The sequence below is a fragment of the Armigeres subalbatus genome, chromosome 2 (assembly GCF_024139115.2).
Source record: "Armigeres subalbatus isolate Guangzhou_Male chromosome 2, GZ_Asu_2, whole genome shotgun sequence".
NCBI classification, from domain to species: Eukaryota; Metazoa; Arthropoda; class Insecta; order Diptera; family Culicidae; genus Armigeres; species Armigeres subalbatus.
Window position 1 is genome coordinate 264,331,810 of NC_085140.1, and position 27,700 is coordinate 264,359,509.

The 27,700-nt window shown below is 38.7% G+C and overlaps 1 protein-coding gene across 3 annotated transcripts; it reads right to left on the reverse strand.

Annotated features, from left to right (window-relative positions):
- LOC134216277 (facilitated trehalose transporter Tret1-like) lies at window positions 1-27,700 on the reverse strand. Of its 3 annotated transcripts, none has more exons than XM_062695209.1 (9): window positions 27,621-27,700; window positions 2,165-2,397; window positions 1,972-2,102; window positions 1,676-1,868; window positions 1,469-1,622; window positions 1,198-1,412; window positions 342-542; window positions 211-276; window positions 1-152 (listed from the first exon to the last, which is right to left on the reverse strand). In XM_062695209.1, the coding sequence occupies exons 1-9, from the start codon at window positions 27,667-27,669 to the stop codon at window positions 3-5; spliced, it is 1,392 nt and encodes a 463-aa protein (XP_062551193.1). In that variant the 5' UTR covers window positions 27,670-27,700; the 3' UTR covers window positions 1-2. The 3 variants fall into 3 exon arrangements, with proteins under 3 accessions (XP_062551193.1, XP_062551195.1, XP_062551194.1); XM_062695211.1 differs by lacking the exon at window positions 27,621-27,700 and adding an exon at window positions 3,334-3,362; XM_062695210.1 differs by lacking the exon at window positions 211-276.

Here is a 27,700-nt window from a genome sequence, read left to right on the forward strand (position 1 = left end):
ATTTAAACCATTAGTTTGGCAATAGCGTCATAACTTTTTCCTTTGGTCTCCGGAATAATCGCAGTCACAAAAAGAGTCCCACACGCAGAGAAAATTGCAAACAAAAGCATCGTTCCGTGCATTCCAATAACATCGAACAGCGTGGAAATGAACTGGAAGTAAAATAGATCGATTTCAGTTTAAACATTCTTGTGCCAGATGATCTCATACCTTGACGGCAATGAATGAAAATATCCAGGCGAAACCAACGCAGGTACTGAATATGAATTCTTTCACCTAGAAAATATGCAAAATAAGTTGTTACAGTCAGAGAAGAATAAACAAGCATAAGAAAGGCTTACTTTTTGTGGTACTAACTCGGCCAGTATCAGAAACGGCAGTGGCAAGACCCCTACGGAGGCTATGAAAATTACGAACGAGAAACACACCAATGGGAGCCATTTGAACGAGTCAACATCGTAGCCGAGAGCTTTGACGAATAAGTATCCCGAAAAGGTGCCCAAACCTATTGCCATTCCAATGCCGGATATTTTCAGGAGTATCTGAAACAAGACGTAAACTGAAATGAAAACTCACTGGATTACCTGTCTTGCGCATCCCTGAAGCGGCAGCATGGCAGAAGGCACACAAAGTGAATTTTTATGAAATCGAAAGATTGATTGTTGTTATGGCTTTGTATGCCAGTCGGATCGGGAGACTCTTAGTGCGCGACGGGTTGTGTTATCATCAGGTGCTTCCGTTTGACGGTCCTTTAATCCCGAACATAAGCATAAGTTGAACATTTTAAATTCATATCAATGTGGTCAAATACCATAGATCACACCACTAAGAAGTAAGGCTATCCCTCTCTTATGTAAAGGTAATTGAAAAGTGAGAATTAAAAATTGCATGATGAAATAAAAATTTAGAACTGATGAGATGTGAACAATAATTAAATTTCATTTAAATTATATCCCTTCTTATCCTCGAATTAAACGTGAGTACGGTGAAATTCTTTGAGAATCTTACGGAGGAATTTTCGAGCGAATTCGTGGAGGAACTTTCGAGGGAATTTCTGTAGGAACTTTTGAAGGAATTCCTGGAGGAAATTTTGATGGGATGAACACCTGAGATGTAACCGTTTCCGTTTTGTTGATTTCACTTTTTGCAATAAGCTCGTTTGTTGAGCGATCCAAGAAGAAGAGAAATATTAAATACCTTTCTTCCAACTCGCTCCACCATAACCGTGGAACAATACGATCCGACAACCTGCAATGAACCTGTAATGATGGCCGATATGTCCGCTGACAGTGAAGACCCGGACTCCCGGAAAATAGATTCCGCATAGCTGAGCATGGCAAAGCAACCGGATAAATTATTCAAAGCCACTAAAGTAACCCCAATAAGGAATGCTTTCCTGGCGTGATGTGTGCCTGAAATACAAAGGTGAGTATGTGGGAGGAAGCAAAAGCACCATAAATGGACTTACTTAAATCGCTCCAAGTGATTTTATGCTTCTGAGTAGTTTGTTTGTCGCTTCTACAATTGTCTCTTAGTTTGTGTAAATCTCGCTGTATTTCCGCTGAGACATACTGCTCTCCGGCAGGGTAACCGCGGTAGAATTTTAACGATTCTTCAGAACTCTGTAAGTGCGATATTATTGAATCATTTTTCCTCTGATAATTTAATCACCAACCTGATAGTTGTTTTTCTTCATGTAATGCAAAGGTGTGTCTGGAAGCATAGTGAACCCAATGAAGAATATCACTGGTATGAGAATTAGCACATAGGGCGCTACGGTGTATGGTACCCAAGCCCCTAAGATGTACATAAACAGCTGTCCTATGTTTATGGATACAATGAAGGTGGCGCCGAGCATTCCACGATTTCTGTAAATACGATATAAGAATTACTTTTCTAATCAAAATTTGTCCGTCCACACAAATCCCGACATTATTTTGTTGAATAATTTCATTAGTTAGATCATGTTACCTGTCTTCCGAAATTTCCCCAATGAACATTGGAATGATCGTGTAGCAGACTCCTCCTCCAAATCCAGACAAAAGCCGCATGGCGTACAAATAATACACATTATCAGCTACCATGACCATTATCCACGAAACCTGAAGAAATTAGATACAAATTAAATTCTCTTACAAGTCTTCATTAGGGCACACTTTATTACAATTTGCGGAATAACTGCCACATAAGCCGTCCTCTTTCGACCGTATCGATCGGCCATCCAACCAGATGCGGTGCTTCCAACCAGCCCTCCGACGCACAGTATCGCCCCAATCCAGGCTCCTTCATCAGCGGTTATAGGGCCACTTTTCAAGGGGGAGTTTTCCGACATTAAAATTAAAATCGAAGGCGACATCCATCCGGAACTTGAACCGTAGCTGATAGCCAAACAGTTTACTAAGGAAAAAAAATGTTTAAAATTCATACACTGGTTGAAGTTTAATACATAAAAAGTATAAAATGTAAGTAGGCTGTTTCTATGCTACGTTTGTTGGTCTGATACGTTTCATGTGCTTTCTTCAAAAATCAGACCGCATCGTGCTTTCGTGCTGTGCGGTTCTTTTCTCTCTTTGCGGAAGTAAGTTTTTAATACTACCAGAAGCAATTTTAATTTCAACAGTGCTTCTCAGCGCTATTTGTACCCACTGATCCCGTTACGATCTTTGCTAGGACCCGTGCCTTCGTTTTACGTTGGACCCGTTTTCGGAAGTAAAATTCCGACAAGCGGTGGTAATCCTGCAGGACACCGCTCTGTAAGAAAAAGAAAAAAAAGAACCTCGTCTCCACGCTCAGCAATGAGCATTAATAAAAACAAGAGGAAGGGGGAGTCGCTGAATTCACCATTTCCTTCTAAGAAACAAGGTTTCAAGACCGTCCTGCCAAAGCGCGGAAAAATAGAAGGAAGCTGGAGACTTCAGATATTCCTTCTAACTCTAACATTCAAAATAATTCTTCTCCTATCGAACTGAACAATCAGTTCAGAAATTGAGAAAATCGAATCTACCTCTAGCCCAGGTGATTCGATCCATGCGAAAAAGCAAAGGATTCCGCCAATTGTGGTATCTGTTGCCGAGTTTTCTGGCTTTAGGAATGAGATTTTGAGTAACCTTCAGGGGATCAAGGTCCGACCGCGAATTAAGTAAGAAGTATGGTGCCGCCCGAAGTACAGTGCAGCGAATTTGGTACCGCGAATGCTTACAGGCATTCCGCGCCAATAGGCAACCAAATCGGTCGCTCAAACAGAATACCGTGGCTAGAACTCGTGCTCGAAAACTGTATGACAACCTGCTGACCAAGTCCGATGGGTGCATACTCATGGATGATGAAACTTACGTGAAGGCCGACTTCGGACAGCTTCCAGGACCAAAGCAAAGGCCCCAAGAGGTGTCCCTTCCCGATACAAATTTGTTTTTGCGGATAAATTTGCACGCAAATACATGATCTGGCAGGGAATTTGCAGCTGCGGTTAGAAGACAAAAGCAGTGGTGCAATTTATCAACAATGCCTGCTGAATGTGATTCTTTTGTTTTGCATTTTTCTCTGCTCCTCTTTGCCTATGACGGTGTCTTTCAGTTAGAACGGCAAAGCAGGAGTAGCTTAGCAAACTCGGTTTGCCAACAGCGGGCTGAAGCTGATGATCATTCGGCACAAATTTCCTGTCATTGTCTTTCAAGTGATAGTATTCACCCATGCATTTATATAGGGTCGTCGCATTCACACAGCAGCGAGTGAACTGAATATACTGTCACTGCGGGCTGCGTGTGCAATGAGACGAGGGGTCTTTTGTTTACTTTATTTTTGATTGTTGCTGCCAACCAGGTCCGGATTTAGCCGGAAGGGGGCCCCGGGGCCGACGCCCCCCCCCCCCCCGGCCCCCCATAAATCCGGCCATGCTGCCGACCATTTTCAGTTTTCACTGCTAGGAAGTGAGTGTGAAGAGGCAATGGTATCAATATCCAACAAATTTCAGTCACTGAGATTGAGAATTCGCACCACTGGACAAAAGTTTTCATCACTGAGAAAACGATGAACTCGCAGGTTTACAAAACCGAGTGCCTTCGGAAGGAGAGTTCTGCCCTTCATAAAATCACATAACGGTCCAGTGACATTTTGGCCGGATCTGGCGAGTTGTCACTATAGCCGGGAAGTGCAAGAATGGTATAGCGATAACGGAGTTCAGTTTGTTCCAAAAACCCTCAATCCGCCAAATTGTCCTCAGTTCAGGCCCATAGAAAACTACTGGGCTATTATGAAGAGAAAGCTGAAGGTAAAGGGAACTGTCATCAAAACGGCATGAAAAATTGGTGGGATAAAATCGCCAAAACAGTGGACGAGACCGTTGTGCGTCGCTTGATGGGTCGTATTAAGGGAAAAGTTCGAGAATTTCTTCGAAACCATGATGAATAATTCTATTCGCATTTTTTTTCTTGAAATTAAATGAATTGTTTGATGTTGAGAGAAATAAGTTTTAAAATCCGTTAATTCAAGTCGTAAATAGACCCAAATGATGTTGTTCCATTACTAAGTGGGCCATTATGAAAAGTTTGGAAAAGGCCTGTATTATGTCCCATGTCCGTGTTACATGGGAACATTTCCGCAGGCCTGGGAGAAATTTCCAAAACCCCACTCAGTGCCGTAAGTGATAAAAGTGGGGTCACGGAACTAAACATTGCCACATGGATGCTAAATGCATGATTTGTGATGGAACCTCTCACGCCAAGGACGCCTATCTTGTGAGAGAAGATTCCAATAAATTTCAATATGCCAATTGTGAGTAGAATCATAAATCCAATTTCTGGGAATGCTCTTCGCGCAAAAAAGCTTTGAATTCCCGTGTAAAATTGATGACGGGAAATTCCAATAGGATCCCAGATTCGCCGGGTAAACGTAAATCAAACGCTCAAAATCCGCATTTGCCGGTCGAGCAATTCATACCCACTGCAATAAACGAGTAAATTTTGCTCCTTCCTTTCGCCGAGTAACGAACAGTTCGTGGAATTCTAATTTTTCAAACATGCCCATCGATGCAAGTATCGCTGCAGGCAGGCAAAATTTCATTTCAGAAAATTTACCGACGATGAATGATTTTCATACCCATTCATCAGTGGAAAATAACGTTCGTTTTGACAACTCAGGTAGTATGTCTGCTTCCGACTTTGATTTTCTAAATAAACAATTGCATCACATGATTGATGCAATGTTCAAAGCAAATACCAAAACTGAAGCTGTTCAAGTTGGTATCAAATTTACTCAAAAAATTGTTATTGGACTTCGTTTTAATGGATCCAAATAATACTTTGAAAATTTCAAATTGGATTGCCCGCTCTTTAAAGGGTAAGGAAGATGAATTATTCAACTTCCTATCAGTTCATAATGTGCACATTTCCATTATAACTGAAACATATTTAAAACCTGATCTTTTCATCAAAGATCCAAATTATGTTATTTACCGAAATGATCGTCTTGACAGCGCCAGTGGTGGGGTCGCCATTGTCATTGAAAGATGTATTAAACATAGATTATTTTCTTCGTTTGAAACATTTGGAGTTTCTATTGAAACAAATTTTGGACAATTCTCTTTTATTGCTGCCTACTTCTCTTTCCAATGCAATGGGCAGCAGAGCAATTTTTTGCGAGCTGATCTTCAAATTCTAACTCGCAACAAATCCAAATTTTTCATAATTGGTGACTTCAATGCCAAACACCGTTCATGGAATAAAGCTCAAAGCAATTCCAATGGTAACATTTTATTTGAAGCTTGTTCTGCGGGATATTACACTATTCAATATGCCAATAGACCAACTTGGTTTTCAGTCGAAATCCTTCTACAATTGGTAACTCATGCAGAATTTGACTCTGATCACCTTCCTGTGACGTTTGAAATCTCACAGGAAGCCATTAACAATCCAATCAGCTCTACTTTTAATTATCATAGAGCTGATTAAGATTTATGTAAAACGTATATCGATAAGAATTTTGATGTTGATATTCCTCTCGATACCAAAAGTGATATTGATAATGCTCTCGTATATTTGACAAATTTAATTGTCGAAGCCAGAGGCATTGCAATTCCTAAATGTGAAATTAAATTCAACTCCATTATTATTGACGACGATCTTCAGCTACTGATCCGTCTTAAAAATGTGAAGCGAAGGCAATACCAAAGAACTCGCGATCCCGCGTTGAAAGTTATTTGGCGAGATTTGCAAAATGAAATTAAAAAACGTTTCGCTATTCTGAGAAATACCATTATTATTATTTATTCAGACTAAGGCCGAAGTGGCCTGTGCGGTATATAAGAGTCTTCTCCATTCGGCTCGGTCCATGGCTACACGTCGCCAACCACGCAGTCTACGGAGGGTCCGCAAGTCATCTTCCACCTGATCGATCCACCTTGCCCGCTGCGCACCTCGCCTTCTTGTGCCCGTCGGATCGTTGTCGAGAACCATTTTCACCGGGTTACTGTCCGACATTATGGCTACGTGCCCGGCCCATCGCAGTCGTCCGATTTTCGCGGTGTGAACGATGGATGGTTCTCCCAACAGCTGATGCAATTCGTGGTTCATTCGCCTCCTCCACGTACCGTCCGCCATCTGCACCCCACCATAGATGGTACGCAGCACTTTCCTTTCGAAAACTCCAAGTGCGCGTTGGTCCTCCACGAGCATCGTCCAGGTCTCGTGTCCGTAGAGGACTACCGATCTAATTAGCGTTTTGTAGATTGTCAGTTTGGTACGGCGGCGAACTCTATTCGATCGGAGCGTCTTGCGGAGTCCAAAGTACGTACGATTTCCAGCCACTATGCGTCTCCGAATTTCTCTGCTGGTGTCATTTTCGGCAGTCACCAGTGAGCCCAAGTACACAAATTCTTCTACCACCTCGATTTCGTCACCACCGATGCAAACTCGCGGTGGGTGGCTCACATTGTCTTCTCTTGAACCTCTGCCTATCATGTACTTCGTCTTCGACGTGTTGATGACTAGTCCGATCCGCTTAGCTTCCCTCTTCAGTCTGATGTAGGCTTCCTCCATCTTCTCAAAGTTACGTGCCATAATATCTATGTCGTCGGCGAAACCAAATAGCTGGACGGACTTATTGAAAATTGTACCACTCGTGTTAATCCCAGCTCTTCGTATTACCCCTTCCAAAGCGATGTTGAATAGCAAACACGAAAGACCATCACCTTGCCGTAACCCTCTGCGGGTTTCGAAGGGACTCGAGAATGCCCCTGAAACTCGAACTACGCACATCACCCGATCCATCGTCGCTTTGATCAACCGTGTCAGTTTATCCGGAAAACCGTGTTGGTGCATTAGCTGCCATAGCTGGTCCCGATCGATTGTATCATATGCGGCTTTGAAGTCGATGAATAGATGATGTGTGGGCACGTTGAGAAATACCAACTTTGAGAATAATGTCTCGAAGTTGGATCCCAGTTCGAAACCATTTTGGAAATTAACGAAAATTCTTAAAAAACCTCAAAAGCCAATTCCAGCGCTTAAAGAGGGGAATAAAATTTTATTAACAAATGGCGAAAAGGCTCAAAAACTTGCTCAGCAGTTCGAGAGTGCCCATAATTTTAGTCTAGGTCTCACTAGTCCAATTGAGGATCAGGTTACACGGAGCTTCGAAGACATTTTCAATTAAGAGAATGTTTTTGACCCTTCGTTGGGAACTAATTTGGATGAAGTGAGATCTTTTACTAGGAAATTTAAAAATATGAAAGCTCCTGGTGATGATGGTATTTTCTACATACTTATCAAAAAACTTCCTGAGAGCTCTTTATCCTTTTTGGTTAATTTATTTAACAAATGTTTTCAATTGGCATACTCTCAAGATAAATGGAAAAACGCCAAAGTTGTTCCAATTTTGAAGCCGGACAAAAATCCAGCTGAGGCTTCTAGTTATCGCCCAATCAGTTTGCTTTCTTCAATTAGCAAACTGTTTGAAAAGATTATTTTAAATAGAATGATGGTTCATATTAATGACAATTCTATTTTTGCTGATGAGCAATTTGGTGTTCGTTTTTGTTTCAGTTATTAAGAGTTACGAATTTAATTCGGCTCAACAAATCTGGAGGATATTCGACTGGAGTTGCTCTTCTTGATATAGAGAAAACATTTGACAGTGTTTGGCATGAAGGTTTGATTGTAAGATTGATGAATTTTAATTTTCCTCTGTTCATTATTAAACTGATTCAAAATTATTTATCAGACCGCAAACTGCAGGTAAACTATCAGAATTCTAAATCTGATAGATTACCTGTAAGAGCTGGTGTTCCCCAAGGCAGCATACTGGGGCCAATATTGTCTAACATTTTTACTTCTGACTTACCTGATTTACCACCAGGGTGTCAAAAATCTTTGTTTGCCGATGACACGGGCCTTTCCGCCAAAGGGCGAAGCCTTCGTGTCATTTGTAGTAGATTTACTTGCGAAAATTGAAAATTTTCTCGAATGCTTCCAAATCTCAGTTTATAATTTTCCTACAGAAGCCGAGAGCTTCTTATTTGAAACCTTCTAGCATCAATATTGTCACTATGAATGGGGTTCCAATTAATTGGTCTAGCGAAGCCGAATATTTAGGACTTCTTCTAGATCATAAATTATCCTTTAAAAGTCACATTGAAGGCATTCAAGCCAAATGTAACAAATATATTAAGTGTCTATATCCACTTATAAACAGAAAATCAAAACATTGTATCAGGATGGACAAATATTGGAAATAAATTCGAAAATCCTTGGACCAATAGTAGAGGACACGTTTGCATTTTTCAACCTTTTGGTATTGGTTGCGGTATGTGAACTTTAATTACTATGTTTTGGGATTACATGAATAAAGAAATATAGTTTCTCGAAATGCCAGTGACCATCCAATAATATTATGTTAGAACATATTTTGTGTTTAACGTTACAGATAAAAGATGTAATTGCCATTTTAACGAGTTATGATAATGATTGGTTGGTTATGGTATGAAATTTAAATAGGCGTAAAACTAAGTTTTTGACTCTTACACCCCTTTGCGTTTGACACCCTTGATCTTTAAATTAGGTTTTCTCGATTGTGACTAGCTTCCTTTTGATTTGTCCTCCAGACATAGACCCAAATTGATTCATCTTGCCTTATTTTGGCTTAGTTGGCAATCTTGTTTTTTTTTCCTTGTGTTCTCACTTGATTCTATTTTTTCCATTTGATGAGACATGTGTCAAAGCCATACATGTTTTGATCTACTCAACATTTTATTCTAAATGATTCTTAATAATTGTTTGTTTAATCAAAAACTGCGCCTCGCTTCGGAGGAAGGAGTGCCAAAACTCTTAGCATGGTCACTCCCAACGTCTTGTTAAAAAATACAATATCATTTGCTTATAATGATACTCCTGAACTATATACCCTTCCAACCTTCCAACTCCTTGACATCTATGAGGGCGTCGGTGAGCCGCTGGCCTTTCGTTAAGTAGATGTCATATCATCATTTCCTTCCCTTTCCTAGTAACGGAGAAGATGGGCGTGGCCAGCAATGGTAGCTTACATGTTTTATCCTTTTTTACCTCCAATTGGGTTGTTATTAAATGTTATATAATCTATAAGCAATTGGGGTAAGAAAGTTTAACAATATACATGGCATCTATCAGTATGCAATCTACGAAATACTCCGAGGCAACGCAACGCAATGCAACGCAATTATGAAATATAGTCCGGAGTTGAAATTTTTAAGTCCCAACAGTAAATTGTCTTGAAAACTTTGGCCAATTTTGTGTTTCTCAAATCTATCTTTTGTTTTCAACAGTAGGGGTCATTCAACTCTGACGTTCAAAGTTTAAGGGGGAGGGGATTAACATTTTGTGACAGTTTGTACATTAGGTATAACAAAAAGTGTGACAGAGGGGTGAGGGGGTTGAAAAACCTTGAAAAATAGTAGACATCATACTTTAATCGCCCCTTAACTTACAGCATTTTCTATGTTTCTAATTACCCCACCCAACTAACAAAAACCCCTTTCCCGTGATTACTGTGGAGATGCAGAGGTATTCTCGGTCTCTAGTAGCAACAATAACCACACACCAACATTCCCTTCCTTTCCCAACTGACTGTAAGGACTTGGCCGACGCCATTATTGGTTAACATTTGCGTGCTGCTGAAACGTGCACTTCGAGAATAGCTGGTAAATCCCAACCACTATTCACTTGGATCGAAGTGCAATTTACACCACTTCTGATCAATCACGGAGTAGCAACCATTGATATGTACAGTAAGTCTAAGCTAAGCTAAGCTAAGCTACATGAATTAAGAAATATAGCCAGGAGTTACAATTGTTAAGTCCTAACAGTGAATTTTCTTGAAAACTTCAGCCGATTTTTAATTTCTCAAATCTATCTCTTGATCTCAACACTAGGGGTCATTCAACAATGACGTCTAAAGTTTAAGGGGCAGGGGGTCTAAAATTTTGTGACAGTTTGTACGTAGTGACAGAGGGGAAAGGGGAGTTGAAAAACTTTGAAAAGTAGTAGACGTCATACTTGAATCACCCCTTAGCTTACAACATTTTCAGGAGTACTGGAGTTTTTTGGAACAGTTAAATTTATAATTGATGCTGATTTAAATTTTATTGTCTCCAGGCTATGATCAATCATTCTCTTCCTCTTCACTACTCAATCAATCTAGATTGGATAGTTTGCCTGGCCAATTTCAAATCTGCATCAACTAATTTAGCAATAAGAAATATTTCTAAAACGTTCGTTTTTGAAAATACGTTTTCTTAATTCTTGCACCAGGTATCCAACTTATTTTCCATTATTACCTTCTGAACTTTAGTAGAAACGTTTCTTTAGTAGAAACGTTCCTATGCTTCTATGTTTTTTTTTTGAAAGTGTTCAGTGTTTTTGCTTATGCCCTTGTCAAAAGTTACATCAGAGTTAAAATGGCAAACCAATTATGCAGATTATGTTTTTAGCCATAAAGGATGTACATTCAAAATTTCAGGGAAATAAAAAAAATACAGAATTGAAATCTAGGAAAAAAATCGTGATTTCACAGAGAATTGCTCAATGATTTATTTGCTCTAAATATTCATTTCCCACATGAATGATGAATTTAGAAACGACTATTTTGTTGGAAATCGATTGAATTAAAATAGAAGTAATAGCTTTTTCCTATAGTGTAAAGTCAAGATCAAGCAAAAGCATTAGCATGGTGCCTCAAATGGTTTAGATTCCAAAAATTATTGTGTCGGATGAATTCGTTGATAGCTCAGTTTCATTTTTCTACAACAGTATTACCATTAAAAACGTTCATCGATTCATCGGCAGCCATGGTACCCACTTACCCCGGGGTACCTTATACTTTTTTTTCTGGCAAACTGGTATACAGGCATACCTCGATAGTATGTACACAAAAAAACTTTTTTTTTAGTTTTCTGCACGATTTTAGTTAAAATTTTGATATGTTTTAATCTTTGCACATGTTAGAAGCCTTTCATAAGCTACGTAATAATTTTACATTGCACAGTATAAAAATTAAGGGTATGCGATAACACACTTTTTCCTAACGAAACGAAACGAAACGAAATTTAAAATTTCTATGTTGATTCGAAACGAATCGAAACGAAACATAGATTTACTTTCGAGATTTCGAAACGATACGAAATCAAGGTCCATTGAATTCGAAATTTTACGAAACGAAACGAAATTTTAATTTTTTTTCCGCGGATTTTTTTTTATTTGGTTTTACATTATATACGCAATTCTAATTTAACTTTTTCGAACTTAAATATCTGTTTTGCAACCAATAGAGCTATAATTACAGAAGAAGCAATTCAGTTTTATATCAGTAAGTATGTAAAAAAAATAGAAATTGTTGTATGTTTGTTCTTGTATATGTGTGTGCATATGAGGCATGCAAAAAGCTCACGACTCCGCAATGTTCCTTACATATTGTACAAATAGTAAAAAATAGCGTAGCTTAGCTTGATTAATTGTACACATCGTAGTTGCTAATCATGATTTGTCGAGAAACAGCGAATATGCATAGCTTACCAATTGAATAATCTGCTTGGGATAAAAAAAATCTCATTATACTTGCTTCGGAGTTTCCAATTCATGACCAATAACGATGCTGCTCAAGTTCTTACAGTCAATTTAGGATTAGGAGAGGAAGATTAGTTTCCCGAGCACATGAGGCACAACAACTTATGTGTCTTATATTCGTACTTATATATAACCGAATTTGATCACATTTGTGTTGCTGCATTACCAAATCGGGAATCGTTGGTTAGTTGAAAAAGTAATCCATGTGAAGCCACCTTGGTAAGCGACTAAACGAAGTTATTTTGAAAACCCGAAGACGAAAACCGTGTTTCAAATCAATCCGACGCATAATCAATGTGCCTCTACAACACGATCGATTCTGCACTATATAATTTTGTGCTCTTCGATGCAGACATTTTTTTTAAATCTCGTATTCTCCCGCACTAGCTAGCATGACCAACATCAACACGATCGATAGCACACTGATTTAAAAAAATTCTGCTCGCGAGGCAGAATTTTTTCAGTTTGCGTTTCCTAGACTAGCTGCCGTCCTGTGACCAGCAACAACAAGATCTCGATTCTGCACTCATACTATGCAAATAGTAAAATAATATCACAGAGTTTAAATTTAATTCTTAGGGGCTGTATGTACATTTCGAAGATTCGCCAAATATTGACTGTTGTGTGAAGTACCTTCAATCCTCTGAACTTTTTATTCTTACTTTTAGGTAAGATTCTAATTGTTGCTTAAACGTAAAACGTTGCATTATGTTTTCCTTAGGGCCTTCCTAACTCTTAAGCGGTGCTTACTCATGCGCTTAAACCTGGTTTAAGACATAAGCGGAGGTGAAGAAATTGGCCTTTAATAAGAAATAGGCGCTAAAAAAACTTCACAAGGGCCCTAGAAATCTACGCCACGACTTTGACGCTTCAACAAAGTTATACTGATCTGATTTATATCCAATTAAATTTACACTTTAAGCCTGACGTTTTAAATATTGAGTCGGATCACTTTTGTAAAACATAGCATAGAATAGTTAAAGATACTTTTCGTTTTCTTTTAGATATTTCTAACAAAACACTGAAGACGTTTCATAGAAGAAAACTAAACACGTATTTGTCGATTCATAATGGGATTACTACATAAGCGTTAATAGAAGAAGCTGTATAATATAAAAATGTAAAATCAAAAAGCTGTTTTTTATGGTTTTGTTCAGTGGCGCAGCCAAATTTTTTGATAATATAAAGCATGGTTCAAGTTCAAATTTGTTTCGAAATTCCGCGGAATTCCGTTAAATTTCGTTAGAAGCTGGTTTTTTCTAGCGAAATTTTTGTAATTTTACGAAACGAAACGAAATCCAGAAGTAAGATTTCGCCATGCTCAAATTCCGCGAAATTCCGCGGAATTTCGTTTCGAACCACCTGAAACGAAATATTTCGAAATACCGCATATGCTTAATAAAAATGTTACAGCATATATGATGTAACAAAAAGGCTCCGTTCGATTCGATTCATTTTTCCATCACTTTTTAAAATTACAGGTCGTCGTTACTATGGAGCTTGCATTCAATATTACATACAAGAAAAGGTTGGATGTAAAATTAAAGGTTATTGAACACAAAAATGAGCGTTAAAATATTTCCATGGCGTGTAATTCTCAGAATTTTTAACTGTGTGGGTCATATATGCTCAGCGTTTTAGATTGGTTGTGAAATATCATAGATGAGAACAGTCCCCACATTCTTCAGCAAAAATGTATACCAGGCTTTACAGGGAAAATATCAGAGGCCAAGTTTGATCATACCGTGGAGATCCAGATATCCTAAACCTTGGTAAGATTTCGCATCTGAGAGCATGCAGATGATTCTAAAATGTTTGGATCCTATTCCACATTGTTTGATAATTCATAACACTCAATCAAATTGAGTCATCCTGATTGTTGAGACAGTGATCTGTTTTCAGAAAAACGAGATGTTCAAGGTTCTCCAAAGCATTTTCCAGTTCAATCCAATGTGTTCAGTCCAAATACATAGGAACATACAACTCCGTCACTCTTTCGTTCTAGAAATTGGTTCGGTATACCCGAATGAGCTGAAAATTACAACAAAGTTAGAATGTTAAAGATCAGGTCCACAGAACATTATTCGATTATTAACTGAACTTTTATATAGTTTTTGGTTGATGCATTGGGAGTTGGATTGAGAAATTTGGAATTCATTGAATGCCATGAAAAACATACGCATGCAATCAAAGGTGTCTGTGATGTGTGGTTTGGCGCGCGCTCAAACATATGTAAATACACACGGATTTTTTTCCGCAAGTTCTTACAGGAATTCCTCCGCAAGTTCTCCCAGGAATTCCTCCGCTAGTTCCTCCAGAAATTCGACTAGGACTCATAGGAGTTACTCCAGAAATTTCTCCGAGAATTCTTTCAAAAATTCCTCCGAACATCCATCTTAAATTATTGCCAAATATTTTTCCGTTAACTCTTTCGTACACACACAAAAAATTTTGATTTCTTCAACAATTAACCTTTAAAAATTTACACGTCTGCTTTTCCAAAACTTCCATCAGAAAATCAATCAGAAATTTCCATGGAAAATCCTCCAGAAATTTCATCAAGATCTCTTCATTATTTACTTCGAGGCCTTTGGGGCTGTCCATATACCACGTGGACACGTTTTGATAAGTTTTTCGATAACCCCTTCCCTCAGCGTGGACAATTGCTAATACACATTTTCAAAAAAATATATGAGCCGTGGATTTTCTTCGGAAATTCTCTCGGAAATTCCTTGAGAAATTCGTTTGCAAATTCAGCTGGCCATCTCTCCAGATGTTCTTCCGGAAATTTCCTCAAATTCTTTCGGAATACCATCCAAAAATTTCCATTGAAGTTATTTAAGAAATTTTCCCAGAAGATCCTGCCGGAATTCACAATATTTCAGCCGGTACTTCCCCAAAAATATCCATTCGAAAACCCTTCAAGATTTTCCGAGATTTTTTTAAAGTAATTCACAGCAATATCTCAAAACAATTACCCCGGAAATTCTTCTAGAAACTCTCCCGCTTCTTTTATCAAGATTTTCCCCGATAACTACCTCAAGAATTCCTCCAGAAATCTCTTTAGAAGTTCCTCCGAAAGTTTCTTCAAGAATTCATCCATGAAGAACTGCTCCATGAAGCTAATTGTAGTTGTGAGTAGATCGCCATCCAATGATTTAGATGTAAAGACTTAATTCGTCGAGTTGAATTGATCAGTATATGAAAGTCGGCCCTCTGGGCCTCCTGTCAAACATTCGTTTTCTATTAAACATATAGTCTTTTTTTCCCTTGTCATAACGAGTTTATACAATCCCATTGAATTGCACCACTTAATCGTATCTTGACAGATATGTATTTCGACCTCAACAGTAAGGCCGTCTTCAGTGTCTCGTACTTGACTCGACTTACGAGAATACGGGACACTGAAGACGGCCTTACTGTTGAGGTCGAAATACGTATCTGTCAAGATACAATTAAGTGGTGGAATTTAAATGAGATTGTACAAACTCGTCTTATGACAAGTGAAGACATTCCACTAAAAAGCTGAAAATAATTTTCTTAACAAAATGTCTTTTTTTTGTTACACCTTAGTGTATGAGGAAGGCAAAAACGATTCTAAAGACGAGAAAATTAAAATTTCTCAGAAAGTTATCCCTTCTTTACATTTTCAAAGAGGATGGTTTTGCTCAATTATACATGTAGGAATCATTTAAAAAAACTGGGTCCTATTGGTCCGTTGTGTACTATATGAACTACACATATGTTTGAAGTACAGAGCCTTCTATCGAAATTTTTGCTTCCGGGTGGTTTTATAAACATTCTGCTATTTCTAAATAAAAACCCAGATTAATCCACCTAGCGGTGATGGTGCCTTTCTCGACCTTCGTAAAATGTGTGTGAAAATAGATGAGCTAGACAAATTTCTTTGTCCGTTCTATGAAAATCAGATTATTTATAAGAAGATATTGTAGATCCAGTTGAAAACCGAAAATCATATTTTGTCCCATTCTCGGATGTCGCGACTGCATCGCGAGTGGTGCCCGACTATGGCACAGTTGCGCACTACTCGCGATGCAGTTGCAACATCCGGAAATGCGAGAAAATGCGATTGTCGCGAAATCACGGTTCGGTTTTCAGCTTGATCTACAATATGCCAATAAGAATTTCGACATTTTTGTTTCCTTTTCCAATCTTTTTGACGTACATACCCCTGTTTTATTTTACCCAGTCATATATTTTAAGGATATCACTTTTGGATGTAAATTGAACTGAAGCTCCGACTACACAAAAAGAAAACGAAAATGTCATTCCCATCAAGCGAGCGGAGGGCAATATTTGTTATGATATAAATCTCATGACCGTCTTTCTGCCAAACTCCCGTATGAAGAGGAAGGGAAGTGTATCAGTGTGGAAGCATCCGATAGTTCGTTTTCGGAAAGAAATTATATCCTTTCGGTACAACTTTGTTGCACAAGAAAGGCAAAAAGTATTTTGGCCATAATTTCAAAGGAAATAGTCCAATCTGGCCAACTTTCTAAATAGAACAGGATTCCGCATCTAATGCAATTTGTTGTGAGTAAATCGGTTGAGGGTAAGTCCATTAAAAGTCAGCTAGACTTTTTTACTCGCTAGAAAACAATACGACAGGATTCCGCGTCGAATAAAACTTGTTGGAATTATAGATAGTGGAATATATAGATGAGTGAAGATAAATCCTCTGTATCCAAACGAACTGTCAAACGTGTCTCCAAACGAGCATGACGTCACGATTTCAATGGAAACGTTAAGGGCTGTGACGTCATATGTGCGTGTGCACGGGCAGAAAAATCGACTCAGCCATGCTTTCGCTCATCTATATATTCTACTATCTATTGTTGGAATTAAATCGGTTGAGGATAAATTCCAAAAAAGTGAGCTAAACTTTTCGCACTTTTGGTGCGCGCACACACACACACACACACACACACAGACATCATCGCAGTTCGTCGAGCTTATACGTATATAACACTATGAGTCTCCAGGCCTTCTGTAAAAGTTTGGTTTTAGAGCGAACATACAGCCTTTTCGTATAAAAAGGCAAAAATGGTGTTTCAGCCATAATTTCCGATCTAGCCAATTTTCAATAGAAAACAATGGGACAAGATTCTGCGTCGAATGCAATCTGTTGCGAGCGTCAATAGATGAAGTCTAAGTGCTAAAAAAGTGAGCTAGACTTTTTCGAACACTTTTTCACAATAAATAGTAATTTGACCATAACATCTAAGCCCATAGTCCGATCTGACCAATTTTCAATAAGAAAATATGAGACATTCTGCGTCGAATGCAATTTAATGCGAGCAAATCGGTTGAGGAAAAGTGCCTGAAAAATGAGTGAGTTTTTTTTAGCGATTTTTCCATAAAAAATGGTATAATTTTCGATCCCATAGTCCGATATGGCCAATTTTCAATAGGAAACAACGGGACAGGATTCTACGTCGAATGCAACTTGTTGTGAGCAAATCGGTTAAGGATATGTGCCCGAAAAATGAGTGACATTTTTACGCGATTTTTTCGTATGAATTTGTATTTTGGCCATAACTTTCGATCCCATAGTTCGATCTGGCCAATTTCAAATATGAAATAATTGGACAGGGTTCTGCGTCGAATGCAACTTGTTGCGAGCAAATCGGTTGAGGATAAGTGTCCGAAAAATGAGTGACATTTTTTACGCGATTTTTTTGTATGAATTTGTATTTTGACCATAACTTCTGATCCCATAGTCCGATCTGGCCAATTTCAAATAGGAAACAATGGGACAGGATTCTGCGTCGAATGCAACTTGTTGCAAGCAAATCGGTTGAGGATAAGTGCCCGAAAAATGAGTGACATTTTTTACGCGATTTTTTCGTATAAATTTGTATTTTGGCCATAACTTCTGATCCCATAGTCCGATCTGGCCAATTTCAAATAGGAAACAATGGGACAGGATTCTGCGTCGAATGCAACTTGTTGCGAGCAAATCGGTTGAGGATAAGGGCCCGAAAAATGAGTCACATTTTTTGAGTAGTTTTGCGCACACACACACATACACACACACATACACACACACACACACAGACATCACCTCAATTCGTCGAACTGAGTCGATTGGTATATAACACTGTGGGTTTCCGGGCCTTCTATAAAAAGTTTGTTTTTGGAGCGATCATATAGCCTTTACCGTATACTTAGTATACGAGAAAGGCAATAAAAAGGCAATGCTTCGATAGTACGTACACTAAAATTTCGCAGGTGTACGTACTATCAAGGTATGCCTGTACTTGCAATTGGTCTATAGATCGTCCTATATAATCGGAAATCGCCAGCTCTTTTCAACATGGTCTCACTTTGTAGCCGCAGATTTTTGCTACATTGTAGGGTTACTGCTCCGGTTCTTTATCTTACACCTTATATTGATCCAAACGGCAAAACGAATAAGACTGTTTTTTGATTTTTCCAGCAATAAGCACTCATGTTAGCAAAACAGAGCCGATATAGGGTAAATAATCTATTTTGGACATCTAAATATATTTTGGTTATATTTGGTGTGTGTTTCTACTCAGCTCACAGTAAATTTACTGGGGTCATGTGTCTATTTAGCTATCGTTCATAATCACATTTCAAACCATATTTATGTATCATAAAAACAAAATATAACTAAACGTCCAAAATACATTTAGATGTCTAAAATACTATCGTTACTCTAATTGTTGCTTTATTTTTTTACTCTGGTATTGTAAGATGGAAAATGGAACAGTTTCTCATACATGCTGTAATATTGATATACACTGGAGTTGGTTTTTACGCGGGTGATACGTACCGTGTAAAAAATTGCGTTGATCACAAAAACCGCGTAAAATTAAATCGCAGAAATCTCAAAAACGACGTAAACTCCAGAATCCACGCAAATCCTTAAATCCGCGTGAAAAAGACCGCGAGAAAAGCGACCTCAGTGTACTGTAAAACGTGGGACTATATGAAAAAACCCAGATTAATCCACCTAGCGGTGATGGTGCCTTTCTCAAGTCGAGTCAAGTACGAGACACTGAAGACGGCCTTACTTTTGAGGTCGAAATACGTATCTGTCAAGATACAATTAAGTGGTGGAATTCAATGGGATTGTAAAAACTCGTCTTATGACAGGTGAAAACATTCCACTAAAAAGCTCAAAATAATTTTCTTACCAATATGTGGATTGGTCTTATTTTTCATATTTTTTTATATGCATAAAAAAAATTCTCGCCAAACGCAATCTGTTACAAACAAATCGGATGAGCATAAGAGCAAAAAATTGCATTTTATTTTGTAGTTTTAAAATTAGTATTTTTGCCATAACTTTTGACCCAATGGTACGATCCGGCCAAGTTTCTATAGGAAACAATGGGACAAGATTCTGCGTCGAATGCAATCTGTTGCGAGCGACCTGAGAAGCACACATCTTGCACATCAATCACAGTAACTTATATATGACCGGATTCAGTCACTATATGGTTACTGCAACCAGATTTGTTGAACTTGTGTTGCTTGGGGGGGAATAGATGAAGTCTAAGTGCTGAAAAAATGAGCTAGACATTTTTGAACTCTTTTTCACAATAAATAGTAATTTGACCATAATATCTAAGCCCATAGTCCGAAAATATGAGACATTCTGCGTCGAATGCAATTTAATGCGAGTAAATCGGTTGAGAATAAGTGCCCGAAAAATGAGTGACAATTTTTTAGCGATTTTTCCATTAAAAAATGGTGTAATTTTCGATCCCATAGTCCGATATGGCCAATTTTCAATAGGAAACAACGGGACAGGATTCTACGTCGAATGCAACTTGTTGTGAGCAAATCGGTTGAGGATAAGTGCCCGAAAAATGAGTGACATTTTTTACGCGATTTTTTCGTAGGATTTTGTATTTTGGCCATAACTTTCGATCCCATAGTTCGATCTGGCCAATTTAAAAAAGGAGACAGTGGGACAGGATTCTGCGTCGAATGCAACTTATTCCGAGCAAATCGGTTGAGGATAAGTGCCCGAAAAATGAGTGACATTTTTTACATGATTTTTTCGTATGATTTTGTGTTTTGGCCATAACTTTCGATCCCATAGTCCGATCTGGCCAATTTCAAATAGGAAACAATGGGACAGAATTCTGCGTCGAATGCAACTTGTTGCGAGCAAATCGGTTGAGGATAAGTGCCCGAAAAATGAGTGACATTTTTTACGCGATTTTTTCGTAGGATTTTGTATTTTGGCCATAACTTTCGATCCCATAGTTCGATCTGGCCAATTTCAAATAGGAAACAATGAAACAGGATTCTGCGTCGAATGCAATTTGTTGCGAGCAAATCGGTTGAGAATAAGTGCCCGAAAAATGATTGACATTTTTTTAGCGATTTTTCCATAAAAAACCCAGATTAATCCACCTAGCGGTGATGGTGCCTTTCTTTTTTTTTTTCAAGTGAGTAATTTCTAAGCACTTTTGGCATGAAAAAAAAAGTATTTTGGTCATAACTTCTGAGCCCATAGTCCGATCCGGTCAATTTTAGATAGGAAACAATGGGACAGAAATCTGCGTCGAATGCAGCTTGTTGCGAGCAAATCGGCTAAAGGTTAGTTCCTAAAAATGAGTGAGATTTTTTTTGTAAAAAAATGTAATTTGGACATAATTCCAAATCCCATAGTCCGATTCCGCAAATTTTCAATACGAAACAATGGAACAAGATTCCGAATGAATCTTCTTCTTCTTATTGGCATTACATCCCACTGGGACACACTGGGACAGAGCCGCCTCGCAGTTTAGTGTTCATTAAGCACTTCCACAGTTATTAACTGCGAGGTTTCTAAGCCAGGTTACCACTTTTGCATTCGTATATCATGAGGCTAGCACGATGATACTTTTATGCCCAGGGAAGTCGAGACAATTTCCAATCCGAAAATTGCCTAGACCGGCACCGGGAATCGAACCCAGCCACCCTCAGCATGGTCTTGCTTTGTAGCCGCGCGTCTTACCGCACGGCTAAGGAGGGCCCACAATTCCGAATGAATGCAACTTGCTACGAGTAAATCCGTTAAAGAGAAATGCTTGAAAAATGAGTGAGAATTTTGTATGTGTTTCGGCTAAGAGTAAGTGCCTAAAAAGTGAGTGAGAACTTTTCTTGTAAAAAAATGTATTTTGGCCATAATTTCGAAGCCCATAAACCGATTGAGCCAATTTTCAATACGAAACAATGAGACAAGATTCCGCGTCGAATGCAATTTGTTGCGAGACAATCCGTTAAAGATAAGTGCCTGAAAAATGAGTGAGAATTTTGTACGCGTTTCTTATGTAAAAAAAATAATTTTGGCCATAACTTCGAAACCCATAGTCCGATTGGGCCAATTTTCAATACGAAACAATTGGGCAAGATTCTACGTCGAATGAAACTTGTTGCGAGTAAATCAGCTAAGAGTAAGTGCCTAAAAAGTGAGTGAGAATTTTTCTTATAAAAAATATATTTTGGCCATAATTCCGAATCCCATAGTCCGATTCCGCCAATTTTCAATATGAAACAATGGGACAAGATTCCGCGTCGAATGCAACTTGTTGCGAGACAATCCGTTAAAGAATCTTTAACGGATTGTCTCGCAACAAGTAAAGATAAGTGCCTTAAAAATGAGTGAGAGTTGCGTTTCTTATGTAAAAAAAATATTTTGGCCATAACTTCGAAACCCATAGTCCGATTGGGCCAATTTTCAATACGAAACAATTGGGCAAGATTCTACGTCGAATGCAACTTGTTGCGAGTAATCAGCTAAGAGTAAGTGCCTAAAAAGTGAGTGAGAATTTTTCTTATAAAAAAATTTATTCCGGCCATAATTCCGAAGCTCATAGTCCGATGTATACGAGAAAGGCAAAAAGGCAAAAAAATAAACTCTGGCCATATTTGTTTAATACCGATCTGTTTAATTTTCAATACGAAACAATGGAACAAGATTCTGCGTCGAATGCAATTTGTTGCAGGCAAATCGGCTAAAAGTAAGTGCCTAAAAAATGAGTGAGAATTTTTCTTGTCAACAAATGTATTTTGGCCATTACTTCGAATCCCATAGTTCGATTCGACCAATTTTCAATACGAAACAATGGGACACGATTTCGCGTCGAACGAAACTTGTTGCGAGCAAATCGGTTAAGGATAAGTGCCTGAAAAATGAGTGAGAATTTTGTACGTGTTTCTCATGTGAAAAAGTGGATTTTGGCCATAACTTCGAAACCCATAGTTCGATCTGTCCAATTTTCAATACGAAACAATGGGACATGATTCTGCGATGAATGAAACTTGTTGCGAGTAAATCAGCTAAGAGTAAGTGTCTAAAAAGTGAGTGAGATTTTTTATTGTAAAAAAATATATTTTGGCCATAACTCCGAAGCCCATAGTCCGATTCGGCCAATTTTTAATACGAAACAATGGGACAAGATTTCGCGTCGAATGCAACTTGTTGCGAGCAAATCGGTTAATGATAAGTGCCTGAAAAATGAGTGAGATTATTTTGCGCACACACATACACACACACATACACACACACATACACACACACATACACACACACATACACACACATACACACACACATACACACACATACACACAGACATCACTTCAATTCGTCGAGCTGAGTCGATCGGTATATAACACTATGGGTCTCCGGGACTCCTATAAAAAGTTCGTTTTTGGAGCGAACATATAGCCTTTACGTATACTTTGTATACGAGAAAGGCAAAAAAATGGTATAATTTTCGATCCCATAGTCCGATATGGCCAATTTTCAATAGGAAACAACGGGACAGGATTCTACGTCGAATGCAACTTGTTGTGAGCAAATCGGTTGAGGATAAGTGCCCGAAAAATGAGTGACATTTTTTACGCGATTTTTCGTATGGTTTTGTATTTTGGCCATAACTTTCGATCCCATAGTGCGATCTGGGCAATTTCAAATATGAAACAATGGGACAGGATTCTGCGTCGAATGCAACTTGTTGCGAGCAAATCGGTTGAGGATAAGTGTCCGAAAAATGAGGGACATTTTTTACGCGATTTTTTCGTATGAATTTGTATTTTGGTCATAACTCTCGATCCTATAGTTCGATCTGGCCAATTTCAAATAGGAAACAATGGGACAGGATTCTGCGTCGAATGCAATTTGTTGCGAGCAAATCGGTTGAGAATAAGTGTCCGAAAAATGAGTGACATTTTTTACGCGATTTTTTCGTATGATTTTGTATTTTGGCCATAACTTTCGATCCCATAGTTCGATCTGGCCAATTTCAAATAGGAAACAATGGGACAGGATTCTGCGTCGAATGCAACTTGTTGCGAGCAAATCGGGTGAGGATAAGTGTCCGAAAAAAGAGAGACATTTTTTACGCGATTTTTCGTATGAATTTGTATTTTGGTCATAACTCTCGATCCTATAGTTCGATCTGGCCAATTTCAAATAGGAAACAATGGGGCAGGATTCTGCGTCGAATGCAACTTGTTGCGAGCAAATCGGTTGAGGATAAGTGCCCGAAAAATGAGTGACATTTTTTGAGTAGTTTTGCGCACACACACACACACACACACACACACACACACACACACACACACACACACACACACACACACACAGACATCACCTCAATTCGTCGAACTGAGTCGATTGGTATATAACACTATGGGTCTCCGGGCCTTCTATAAAAAGTTTGTTTTTGGAGCGATCATATAGCCTTTACCGTATACTTAGTATACGAGAAAGGCAAAAAATGGTATAATTTTCGATCCCATAGTCCGATCTGGCCAATTTCAAATAGGAAACAATGGGACAGGATTCTGCGTCGAATGCAACTTGTTGCGAGCAAATCGGTTGAGGATAAGTGCCCGAAAAATGAGTGACATTTTTCACGCGATTTTTTCGTAAGAGTTTGTATTTTGGCCATAACTTTTGATCCCATAGTTCGATCTGGCCAATTTAAAAAAGGAGACAGTGGGACAGGATTCTGCGTCGAATGCAACTTGAGGCGAGCAAATCGATTGAAGATAAGTGCCTGAAAAATGAGTGACATTTTTTACATGATTTTTTCGTATGATTTTGTCTTTTGGCCATAACTTTTGATCCCATAGTCCGATCTGGCCAATTTCAAATAGGAAACAATGCGACAGAATTCTGCGTCGAATGCAGCTTGTTGCAAGCAAATCGGTTGAGGATAAGTGCCCGAAAAATGAGTGACATTTTTTACGCGATTTTTTCGTAGGATTTTGTATTTTGGTCATAACTCTCGATCCCATAGTTCGATCTGGCCAATTTCAAATAGGAAACAATGGGGCAGGATTCTGCGTCGAATGCAATTTGTTGCGAGCAAATCGGTTGAGAATAAGTGTCCGAAAAATGAGTGACATTTTTTACGCGATTTTTTCGTATGATTTTGTATTTTGGCCATAACTTTCGATCCCATAGTTCGATCTGGCCAATTTCAAATAGGAAACAATGGGACAGGATTCTGCGTCGAATGCAATTTGTTGCGAGCAAATCGGTTGAGGATAAGTGCCCGAAAAATGAGTGACATTTTGTTGAGTAGTTTTGCGCACACACACACACATACACACACACATACACACACACACACAGACATCACCTCAATTCGTCGAACTGAGTCGATTGGTATATAACACTATGGGTCTCCGGGCCTTCTATAAAAAGTTTGTTTTTGGAGCGATCATATAGCCTTTACCGTATACTTAGTATACGAGAAAGGCAAAAATATAAGACTTGAAAAGTCCATATTAGAGTGAAGCCACAGTGGATGCGACCATGCGATGCGACGAGATGCAACTTATGCGTGATGTTCTTAAGAGCTATTCAAAACAAACGATCCATGATTGGGATTTTTTAGTTTTGCCTTTCTCGTATACTAAGTATACGGTAAAGGCTATATGATCGCTCCAAAAACAAACTTTTTATGGAAGGCCCGGAGACCCATAGTGTTATATACCAATCGACTCAGTTCGACGAATTGAGGTGATGTCTGTGTGTGTGTGTGTGTGTGTGTGTGTGTGTATGTGTGTGTGTATGTGTGTGTGTATGTGTGTGTGTGTGTGCGCAAAACTACTCAGCAAAATGTCACTCATTTTTCGGGCACTTATCCTCAACCGATTTGCTCGCAACAAGTTGCATTCGACGCAGAATCCTGTCCCATTGTTTCCTATTTGAAATTGGCCAGATCGAACTATGGGATCGAGAGTTATGGCCAAAATACAAATTCATACGAAAAAATCGCGTAAAAAATGTCACTCATTTTTCGGACACTTATCCTCAACCGATTTGCTCGCAACAAATTGCATTCGACGCAGAATCTTGTCTCATTGTTTCCTATTTGAAATTGGCCAGATCGAACTATGGGATCGAAAGTTATGGCCAAAATACAAAATCATACAAAAAAATCGCGTAAAAAATGTCACTCATTTTTCGGGCACTTATCCTCAACCGATTTGCTCGTTACAAGTTGCATTCGTCGTAGAATCCTATCCCATTGTTTCCTATTCGAAATTGGCCAGATCGAACTATGGGATCGAAAGTTTTGGCCAAAATACAAAATCCTACAAAAAAATCGCGTAAAAAATGTCACCTATTTTTCGGGCACTTATCCTCAACCGATTTGCTCGCAACAAGTTGCATTCGACGCAGAATCCTGTTCTATTATTTCCTATTTGAAATTGGCCAGATCGGACTATGGGATCAAAAGTTATGGCCAAAACACAAAATCATACGAAAAAATCGTGTAAAAAATCTCACTCATTTTTCGGGCACTTATTCTCAACCGATTTGCTCGCCTCAAGTTGCATTCGACGCAGAATCCTGTTCCACTGTCTACTTTTTTAAATTGGCCAGATCGAACTATGGGATCGAAAGTTATGGCCAAAATACAAAATCCTACGAAAAAATCGCGTAAAAAATGTCACTCATTTTTCGGGCACTTATCCTCAACCGATTTGCTCGCAACGAATTGCATTCGACGCAAAATCCTCTCCCATTGTTTCCTATTGAAAATTGGACAGGTCGGACTATGGGATCGGAAGTTATGACCAAAATACCTTTTTTACATAAAAATCACAAAAAATGTCACCTATTTTTCGGACACCTAACCTTAATCGATTCACATGCAACAAGTTGCATTCGACGCTGAATCCTGTCCCATTGTTTCCTATTGAAAATTGGCTAGATCGGACTATGGAATCGGAAGTTATGGCCGAAACACCATTTTAGCCTTTTTATACGAAAAGGCTGTATGTTCGCTCCAAAAACCAAACTTTTACAGAAGGCCTGGAGAGTTATATACCAATCGATTCAGCTCGACGAACTAAGATGATGTCTCTATCTCTCCCACTTCATACGGGAGTTTGGCAGAAAGACGGTCATGAGATTTATATCATAACAAATATTGCCCTCCGCTCGCGTGATGGGAATGACATTTTCGTTTTCTTTTTGTGTAGTCGGAGCTTCAGCTCAACTAACATCCAAAAGTGATATCCTTAAAATATATGACTGGGTGAAATAAAACAGGGTTATGTACGTCAAAAAGATTGGAAAAGGAAACAAAAATGTCGAAATTCTTATTAGCATATTGTAGATCAAGCTGAAAACCGAACCGAGGTCCCGCGAAATCGCATTTTCTCACATTTCCGGATGTTGCAACTGCACCGCGAGTAGTGCGCAACTGTGCCACAGTCGGGCACCACTCGCGATGCAGTTGCGACATCCGGAAATGGGACAAAATATGATTTTCGGTTTTCAACTGGATCTACAATATCTTTGCCATAAATAATCTGATTTTCATAGAACGGACAAAACTTGTCTTTTTTACTCCTAGCCACCTAGGATAGGATGTGACAAGTAGTCAGTAAAAATCGTACCGATTTGCTGTCACAATCGTACCGGTTGCTAATTGGTTGAAAATGACAATCGATTACTTCGATTGGTGGCGGCGCGTTTTCCGTAGGGCAGCATGTTGTTAGTTTGGCCGTGTTGCAGGTTTTTAAAGTTGATTTTAAGCAAAATACGTAAATGTTTGAGTTCCAGTTTTTTGGTAAGAAATGAATTTATATTGAATTGCAAACGTCATATAAATTATTCTTAAGGGTTGTAAAGGTTTAAAACTTCTGATTTTAAGCATTATCATTCACCTTTCTGTCATTTTCGATCTCAAAGTCATTTTTTCAGTAGCGAAAACTTCTCTCTGTTAGTCTTCCACTTCTCTTACATAAATAGTGGATGGAACGGGAAGAAAAACATCAAATTTTGATACATGATATTTAGAAGATTATGTACCAAGTAAATTTGGCCGCAGTGGCGAACACCTCGTCAGAGCAACCAACTAAAAAACAACAAGGCAGTCTCAATTGAGTTGTCACATCCTATCCTAGCTAGCCACTAGCTCATCTTTTTTCAAGCACACATTTTACGAAGGTCGAGAAAGGCACCATCACCGCTAGGTGGATTAATCTGGGTTTTTCAATAAACTTCAAACTCACGCAGAAATGTTGCCAGGTATTGGTTCTTTGCACCGTTGTCCAGAGTCATGGCAGTAAGTTCCGAAATCGATGGCCTACTG